General features: G+C 37.9%; 1 protein-coding gene across 1 annotated transcript in view; it reads left to right on the forward strand.

The window, feature by feature from the left end:
• The first annotated feature begins 645 nt into the window (after window positions 1-645).
• LOC110030715 overlaps window positions 646-10111 on the forward strand; it is a 15265-nt gene continuing 5799 nt past the window's right edge. Inside the window, exons 1-4 of the mRNA XM_020733590.1 lie at window positions 646-1056; window positions 1124-1190; window positions 7324-7435; window positions 7538-7644. Of these exons, the coding sequence (XP_020589249.1) occupies window positions 796-1056; window positions 1124-1190; window positions 7324-7435; window positions 7538-7644 (547 nt within the window). The 5' untranslated portion in view covers window positions 646-795. The remainder of the gene's footprint in view (window positions 1057-1123; window positions 1191-7323; window positions 7436-7537; window positions 7645-10111) is intronic.

The raw sequence follows: 10111 nt of genomic DNA on the forward strand, positions 1-10111 counted from the left end.
TTAAATCATATCAAACATCTTGAATTAAAAAGCACTAGATTTTATAGATATAAATTTACTAGATTTAAATCGTACCTAATCTAAATCCTACGTGCATCCAAACATCCTTTTAGTGGTTGTTTGGTTACTAGTGGGATTTAATTTAAATAAGATTTAGGATTTAAGGTTTATCAAATCCTAAGATGATTAAATCCTGAAAACTATTAGGTATGTTAGTAAATCAAGAGAAACTATTTAACAACTTTAAAAGAAGCTAGCATAATTTATCGAGATTTATTGAACATCAAAAAGATAAATATTATATAAAAAATATATACGACTATCCAAAGCCTCAAAATATATATAAAAAATAGGTATTTAAATTAATTAATAAATATTTCTAAAAATTAATTAATTATTAATTAATAATTTAACATTATTCATTCATGAATTATATAAATTAAAAATTATATAGGACTTTATCAGATGATTTAAAATTTAAAATATAATTTTATTTGGTAATTACCTATTAAATAAATATATATAAATTTATCTAATTATAATTAATTTGATAATATATAAATTATTTATAACTTAAAATAATAAAATTAAGTTAAATAAATATAAGTTAAAAACAGAAACCTACCTCCCAAAATCCCTATTCCCAAACTTCCCATTTCCGCAGGAAGCCGTCGCTAATATCACTCCCCCTTTTCGCCGGAACACATCGCCTTTCGTGAACCAACCTTCGCGATACAGTCGCCGGACATTAGAGCTACCTGGGAAGGAAACGACACAAAAATTTCCCTGTAACAGATGGGCAGGCTTTCTGCACTGAGAAGGTACTCCGTACCATGGCCGAGCAGTATCTGGAGATTGCCCGAGGCACCCGACGGACTCCTCTCGGACAAGAGTGGACAACTTATTACACAAGCTAGGCCATGTTTTCCCCCGCACCGGCTACCGGCGGCAGCGGAGACCATAGGACACCGCGCTTTTGAATCCTCACGCCCATTTGCTTCTTGCTTCCGCTCACCCACCATGCCATACTCGTCTGCTTCCTTCTTCCCGAGCTTGGTATCTTCCTCATCCCTCCCTTCCTTTAATAGCTAGATCCCCAGGTATTCTAATGTTTTGTTTGTAGGTATTTGGTAGAAGAACAGATTATAAAGTTCTCACCTTGCGCCGATACTCTACAATCAATGAGAGAGGTAATTGGCTGTCTCTGATATTGTATCTGACTATGTGTTTACTAGTGCCAAGTTGGTTGTTTTGTGATTTTTTAGGAAGATTCTGCCATAATAGTCCCTAATCAGGTTTTGACAGAACTGAAGATGTTCAGATGACTAATTTTGTTGCTGTACTTAACAAGACTTCCCCTAGCATCAAATTTTCTTCTTGCGAAAGATCTGCATATAACTGCAATTATGAATTGTTTAGATGACTTGCCGCGTTGCCCTAAAACCTTTAATTTCTTAATTGAAATTGTCGCAGGGCAGTAAAAATGGGAACTAACTGAAATTGGAATCTAGTTTCTCTGAAGGCCATTACTCTTTTATGAAGTTCCTTCACTTTTAGGTTTGAAATTTTCAGTTCTAGGAGAATTATGTTTCGAGCCTTTCACATTCTCTCTCTCATGCATGAATCAAGCTTTTCTTCTTAGAAGCATTTAGCCATTTTGAGGTAGATTTAAAAAGATTTAGACATATTGTATAAAAAATGATCTTAATCTATTAGAATTAAATGAAAATATGACACTTGTTGAGAAATTAGGGCGAAGAAAACCAAGAACGACACAAATCTAGAAGAACACAAAGAGATTTAACGAGGTTCGACAAAGATGCCTACGTCTTCGGGAGCAAAGCGGCGGCTTTTCACTAATTCAGAAAAAGTACAGAATACAAAATTCAGAGATTAAAAGATAATCTTTAGGGTTACATACAAGCCTAATTTATAACCCTAGAAAGCACATAAAATGGAAACCTTGAGGTACAATATATAATTACTAAATTACCCCTGTACCACACTCCCAACCCACATAAGGAAGCTCCCCTGATTTGGATAGAATCTTCCGCTCTGCTCCGCTCCAGATTTAGCACTGTCTATTTATGATATATGAGTCATATCTAACAAATCTCCACCTTGACGAATATTCAGTCCCTTAGGAGAAATACGTCATGGAGTTTCTTTCATACCAGAGGTGGGTTGGGTCACCATGCTTCTATAGCAACTACAGACATTCAACAAATCCAAGCAATGCAAGAACTTGTTGATGGTAACTGATTTGGTCAACGTATCAGCTGCATTCTCATCAGTATGAATCTTCTGCAACACTATCTCACCAGAAGCAATCAACTCTCTGATCTTGTGATACCTGACATCAATATGCTTGGTTCTCGCATGGTGCACATGGTTCTTAGCCAGATAAATAGCACTCTCACTGTCACAATGCAACTGAACTCCATCTTGCTCAACGCCCAGTTCCTTTACTAGCCCAGTAAACCATAAAGCTTCTTTAACAGCTTCATCTACTGTCATGTACTCAGCTTCAGTTGTAGATAATGTCACAATAGACTGAATTGTTGATTTCCAACATATAGGCCCTCCACCAAGAGTAAACACATACCCAGTTGTAGACCTTTTGTCATCCAAATCACTTGCATAGTCTGAATCAACATACCCCACAACTGAAGGATCATTCTGCTGACTGTCAAAAATAATTCTATGTCATACAGTACCCTTTAGATACCTGAAAATCCACTTGACTGCTTCCCAATGTTGCCTTCCAGGTTTAGCCATGTATTTACAGACTTGACTAACAACATGAGTCAAATCAGGACGAGTACATACCATTGCATATATCAAGCAGCCAACTGCACTGGCATATGGAACCTTTGTCATGCCTTCCATTTCTGTATCTGTCTCAGGACACTGTTCTGAAGAAAGCTTAAAATAATTTGCCAAAGGAGTGCTCACAGGCTTTGCTTTGCTCATCTCAAACCTTTTCAACACTTTCTCAACATAGTCTCGTTGAGATAAACATAATCGTCTTGAGCCTCTGTCTCAATTAATCTCCATTCCAAGAATCTTTTTCGTAGGACCCAAGTCTTTCATGTCAAATTTCTGGCTCAATAAATCTTTCAAACCACAGACATCATTCATATTATTTGCAGCAATCAGTATATCAACAATATACAGTAACAGAAAAATAATAGAACCATCATCAAGGCTTTTCACATAAACACAACAATCATACTCACATCTCTTGTAGTAAATCTGAATCATGTAGGAGTCAAACCGCTTGTACCATTGTCTTGGAGACAGTTTCAACCCATATAATAATTTCTTTAACCTGCAGACCAGATATTCCTGTCCAGGTTGAGTGAACCCTTCTGGTTGCTCCATGTAAATCTGCTCCTCCAAATCACCATACAAAAAAACAATTTTAACATCCATCTGCTCCAAATGCAAATCTCAAATGGCTACTAATGCAAGCACTGCCCTGATTGAAATATGTCTGACAACAGGAGAAAATATTTTATCATAATTTATCCCCTTCTGCTGTGAAAATTCATTTGCAATCAGTTGAGCCTTGAACTTTTCCCCTTCTTTTTCTGATACTGTTGGTTTCCTTTTGTAGACCCATTTGCACCCAATAACCTTCTTTCCCTCTGGAAGCTGAACTAGCTCCCAAGTGTGGTTTTTTTTTGCAAAGACTTCATCTCCTCAACCATTGCACCCATTCATTTCTCTTTTTCCTGGCTGGTGATAGCTCCTTGAAAAGTGGCTGGATCATCGCTGCTGATGAGAAGTGCACATGAGACTAAGTCTTCATAACCCAATCTGCTATGAGGTCTTACATTGGTGCGTCTCTGTCTATCTCTGACTAGATTATAATTCTGCAGATCATCTGGAATAGAATCACCAGGTGTTGGATTTAAACTTTCACCTCTCTCAAAAGCTACTGACTGTTGTTCTAAATCCATCTGCACTGCATCTGAACTGGAACTCTTCTTTGACACATTGTCTTGATTCTGCTGTAACATAAACTGCTCATCAAAAATTGCGTCTCTGTTGATCACCATCTTCTGTTCAATCGGATCCCAAAACTTGTATCCTTTCACACCTTTCTTGTAGCCCAGAAAGATGCACTTCTTGGATTTTGTATCAATTCTGGATCTTTCATCTCCAGGTACATGCACATAAGCAGGACAATAAAAAATCCTTAAATGATCGAATTTAACTGGATTACCTGTCCATATCTCTTCTGCGACCTTGCCACCCAATGATGCTCGAGGTGATCTATTGATGAGATAGCATGTCATATTCACAGCCTCTGCCCAGAAACTCTTAGGAATCCATACATTCAATCTCAAAGATCTTGCCCTTTCAGTTAAGGACATATTCATCATTTATGCCACACCATTCTGCTGTGATGTCATCCGCACTGAAAAATACCTCTGAATCATATGCTCCTCACAGAACTTCTGAAACTGCGAATTTGTCTACTCTGTGTCATTATCAGATCTCAAATACTTGATCTTTCTGTCAGTTTGGTTCTCCACCTCAGCTTTCCACAGCTTGAATTTAGAGAAGACTTCAGGTTTCTGTTTTAAGAAATACACCCAAACTTTCCGGGAGAAATCATCAATAAAGGTAACGAAATATTGAGATCCTCACAATCACAACTCCCTAGTAGGGCCTCATACATCAGAATGCATATAATCAAAAATCCCTTCAATTTTGTGCTCTCTAGTCATAAAACTGATTCCAGTTTGTTTTTCAAGAATACAGAACTTACAAAGATCAAACTTGCAGTTTTTAACACCATGCAACATGTTTCTTCTATGCAATTCCGCCATCCCGCGTTCACTGAGATGACCCAGACACATATGCCATAACTTTGTACTCTCATCATCTGACTCCACAGAATGAACTCCACCTACAACTGTACTCCCTAACAGTCTGTAGATATTACCTGCAGTCAACTTTCCTTTCATCGCATTCAGTGCACCCTTAACAATTTTGATGATTTCTCTATCCTCATCTGCTTTAGGAATAAAACTATTTTTATGTAGAGTGTTCAAGGAAATTATGTAGAGTGTTCAAATGTAGAGTGTTCAAGGAAATCAAATTCTTCTTCAGATCTGGAATATGTCTAACATTATATAACTTTCTAATTGTATCATCATACATCTAAATTTTAACTTCTCCAATACTAATAATATTGCAGCATATATCATCACCCAAATAGACTGAGCCAAAATTAGTTGACCTGTATGACGTAAATCACTCCCTATTAAGTGTTATGTGATAAGAGCAACCTGAATCCTGAATCCATGCATCTGTGAACTGAGTTGATGAAACTGAAAGCATATCACCATCGTTGCAATCTAAATTGTCACTCTGCATGACATTTATAGACTTCGATGATGCATCACATTTCTCCCCAGTCTGCTTCTTCAGCTTTGGACAATCTCACTTTATATGACCTGGCTCCTTGCAACTGTAGCAATGAATTGTCTTTTTGCCTGTGGACTTCGATCTAGAATTTCGCCTTATAGAATCCTCTTTCTCTTTCTTCCTTCCACGATCCTGCTTACCCTTAACATATATATTGTCGTCGTAAAAGGTTTCCTCTGCATTCTGTTTCCGCTGGTTGTGAGCCAACAACGCTGCAGTAATCTCATCAACTTTGATCTCATCAACTTTGATAGTCTCTTTTTATTTCCTATATGTCAGGGTAGTCACTAGGTGTTCATAAGAAGAGGGCAATGAACACAATAAAATCATTGCTCGATCTTCATTCTCAATACTCACGTATTGGGGTATTATCAAATTGAAGTCATTCACGTGTTGCGCCAGATCAGAACCTTCTTGCATCTTCAGCCCATACAGCTTTTGCTTCAGATATAATTTGTTCGTCAGAGATTTTGCCATAAACTGAGTTTCCAATTTCTTCCAAACTTCTCATGGAGATTTCAGATTCATCACGTGATACATAACTTCATCTGTCAGACATAGGCGTATAGTTGTTGTCGCTCGCTGTTGCAATTCTTCCCAATTTTCATCCTCCATGGCATCTGGTTTCGTTGCCCACAAAGCTTTCAAGGTTCCTTGTTGCGCCAACAAATCTTTTACCCTCGTTTGCCACAATCTGAAGTTACCAGTTCCATGGAACTTCACTACATTGAATTTCACACCAGAAATTGTCATCTGAAAAATAAACCTGCAACGAAACTTATCTGCAAAAAATTCCTCTGCAAATCTTTGCTTAGAACCTTTTTTTTTTTTTTAAAGAAAAAATTGAAACATGTTCTTAATTAATCTTCCTTAATGAAGACCCCCTTAATTAAAATATTTACTTTAATTAACGAATTTCAAAAAAACTTTCCTTTCTTCCCGCAACCCCTGCAAATAAAATTTTAATTAAGTTTCCTTAATTAAATATTTTCTTTAAATCAATCTAAATTAAAAAATAAATTTTCTTTTAATTAAGTCGAATTCAAAAATTTTCCTTCTCTGTTGGAGCAAATATTTCCCGCACTTTGTTTGATGGAATTTCTGGAAAGAATAATTCCCTTCCTTCCCAGATCTTCTCCGCATGCAGCGCCAAAACCTCCGTAGTTGTTCGCTTTCGCTGAAACCTCCTCTGCAAGCCTCTGTTCGAAACCCTCGAACAAATCCTTCTCTTCCAATCGCACGGGAGGAAGCCTCGAACCTCCGCCGAACCTCCGTCCGCCCAACAACCTCTTCTGTCGCGCGCGAACCTAGTCGCAGGACGTCGCGACCCTCTGTCGCAAATCCCTTCAGATAATCGCGCCTCTGTCGCGCCCCTGTCACGCGAAGCGAAACCTCAAAACCCTCGGATCTTCTGTATTGCTCGATCGCGAACAACCCGCGAACTGTTCTGCCAACACCGTGAAGCCCTCTGTGAACCTGTTCGCGCCAAGATTACTCTTCTGCCCTAGCCGAAAAATCCTCAGCCAAAATCTTCGCCGCCAAAATAATTTCTTTTATGCCCTCAAACCTATCTCTGATACCACTTGTTGAGAAATTAGGGGGAAGAAAACCAAGAACAACACAAATCTAGAAGAACACAAAGAGATTTAACGAGGTTCGGCAAAAATGTCTGTTAGAATTAAATGAAAATATGACACTTAATAGGATGCAATGGAGAAAAAGGTTGAAACTCAAGGAGACGTATAAAACTAAAAGTAGACTAGTTGGATACTACAAGCATGAAATGCATGTCTTGTGTTGATTCCATTTACTAATTTTTAAAGTTTATTCTGTTACAAATTTTCTACTGCTTTAAAGGTTAACTTTGATTGTACTACACAGATGATAGTGCTCTTGAAGAAGAGGTGGAGAGGAAAGCCGGATGGTTGTTGAAAGCTATTTTCGTAGTAACTGCAGTTGGTGTTGCTTCCCAGTTCTTTCCCTATGGAATTATGTAATCCGTGAATTTTATTCCACCTTGATGAATCTCTTGATTTGAGTATTTAAAAACTTTGTCTTGTCCCAATTTTATATCCGTTGTCTGATCCTCTTAGAGGTATTCAGGTGATAATCTGCTGCAACAATCAATTTCTCTGCTGCATGTTAAGGATCCATTATTCAAGAGAATGGGGGCATCAAGGCTACGTCGTTTTGCAATTGATGGTAATTTTCCATTCTCTTTATAGCCTATGCATTTATTTGATGTTTGGTTACAGTTTTCATGTCAACAGTTCCATAGTGCTTTGCAGCATTTAGCATATGCTTTTTAACATCTTTAGTTCTAATTAGTGTGATTATGATTGCACACCTTAGAATATGTTTTCAACCTATTGTATTAAGATAAATAATCAACTCAACATATGTTGTTGCATTCTTTTTACACGGTTTACAAGGCGGTCAACACTTGTTAACCACAATAAATAACCACATTTATAAAAGATTAACACTTGTCCAAAAAAAGTGGTCTGATGACTAACCCGAGCGCTAACTCAATACCAACTTGCCTAAGTGCTTGCTTCTCTTTTTAAATAAATTCCACTTAACCTAATTAGGAGCTTAATCTAAAGATATTTAAATAAATTTCATCAAACTATGTCTCTTAAATTCTAAGTCATTAAGTATCATTGATGGAGTACCATGTGGTCCTTTATGTGCGTGAAAGAATTGAATCATCACCTGGGACGAAGAGACTATATATTGAGCTTGAAAGCCCTAAGTTAATTAATTAATTAGCATTCGATTCAAGCGCATACATTGGATTTGCCCAAAAGGAGTTGGTAGATCTCAATTAAAGTCATGTTATAAAACCACATTCATGATCTTTTTCTTCATAATTGAAATCTTGTTTTGTGTCTCTAAGAAGCCATTATCTTAAAACCATATATTGCACTAGAAAATTTCATTCTCTGCTTAACTAATACATTGTTTGATGCATAAATATGCTAAAACCATCATCATATCTGCTAGAAGGTTGAATCCCAATATCAAACTGTTGAATCCAAAAGTGTTTGGGTAACACACCCGAGGTATAGAATGTCACACTGGAAAAGAGAGTATAGTAAAGACCAGTAGAGAATGTTTAACCTTTATTCATGATATTGACCCCCTATTTATAGGAAAGAATTCTGATCTTACAAAATTACAGATTTGTTCCCTCATCATTGGTCTTTAAAGGGGGTCTTTCAGTAATTACAAGAATATTTGAATGTAATACGACGGTGAGAAAATCATTGATCGCTTGCCATGCTTTTACTTCGTCGATACTCGATTCGAGGATGATTCCTTCGCCGATACTCAATTCGAGGTTGAATCATCTGACGATTGGTTCAAAGAAAGTCGATTGTTGTTCTAAGGGACAAAATCATTTGGTAGACCCTTACGGTCGTTCATCCATATTTCTTTCATCAGCATCTCATTTGTCAGTCGTTAATAGCTACATCGATCGGTTACGTGATCGGTTGCCCCTTTTTTTCGAGCTGCCCATTTGATTTGAGATTCGTGACGACATATTTTTTGTATACATATTTAGTTCCCCGATTTTCTTGCTTTTTGAAAGCTGTGCAGCAAATAAGAACAAGAGAATATTTTTTTGCAGTTCAAAAAATACATAAAAATATGAATTAAATGTCATTATTACTTAATTATGGACTTTTATGGATTTTTGTGCCCAGACCGCTATAAATAACCCACGGTATAGGAAAGGTTTGTGTCATCTCCCTTCTTACCGTCCTTTGACTCTTCTCCTTTCTTCCACCTATCCAGTAAGGGAACACTGTCTGCTAACAAAGATGCACCCCTCAAGGCTATGGGTGCTATGCGGACAAAGGCTTGTAAGTTGGATGTAAAGCGTAAACCGGTGGGTGAGACTTTCGCATGGGAGATTAGTAAGAAAAGGGTTATGCAGAAGTTAAGAACTGGCAAGCGTAAGGATAGAGCTGGATCTTTGGTTTTCCTTGCGGGCTCGCTGCAAGAGAGGATTTTGGAGCAGGCTAGAGGCTATTCTGGCGATCGTCTTTTAGGGCACCTGTTGGGGGGATAGGAATGTCCGTCCAGGCTGCTGTAGGGGCCAAGGCTCCCTAAGGAGGTCTCGAGGAGGCGACAATTGAAGCTGAGACATGTCTTTAGCCGCCAACTGTTGGTGGGGGCCTGGGGAAGACCTTTGAGTGTTGTTTCTTACACCATATCTGATTGGAACCAGCTTTTGGGTATGTAGCTTGATTTTTTTCCTTTTGTATTCCTTTCTTTGGTGCAGTTACTGAAGTTTTGATGGTTGATTCTATCTCGTCTGATATTGATGCTGACCCTGAGGATAATTCGACCATAGTTGTTCGGGGGGAGATGACGCGCTTATGTTGGACCTGTCGGTCGTTAGGGAGGGCCTCGCTGCTCAATCGAGGGATGGTCAGAGTTACCTTTTCAAGTTGGATGGTGAATTTACGTACGAACAGTTGCATCATCGAGGGTTTGTCTCGGGTGAAGCGTTATTCGACTGCTTAGTTAATTTTTTTCTTTCTTAGGTTAATTTCGAGAGTTTGGTGGGATGTGCCTTCCTATTTTTTTGTAAATAAATAAATAATGAAATGCAATTTTCTATTTCTGGTCATGATTGTGTTACCTCGAGCGTCGCTCG

Source organism: Phalaenopsis equestris, unplaced genomic scaffold (assembly GCF_001263595.1).
Source record: "Phalaenopsis equestris unplaced genomic scaffold, ASM126359v1 Scaffold000754, whole genome shotgun sequence".
Taxonomy (NCBI): Eukaryota; Viridiplantae; Streptophyta; class Magnoliopsida; order Asparagales; family Orchidaceae; genus Phalaenopsis; species Phalaenopsis equestris.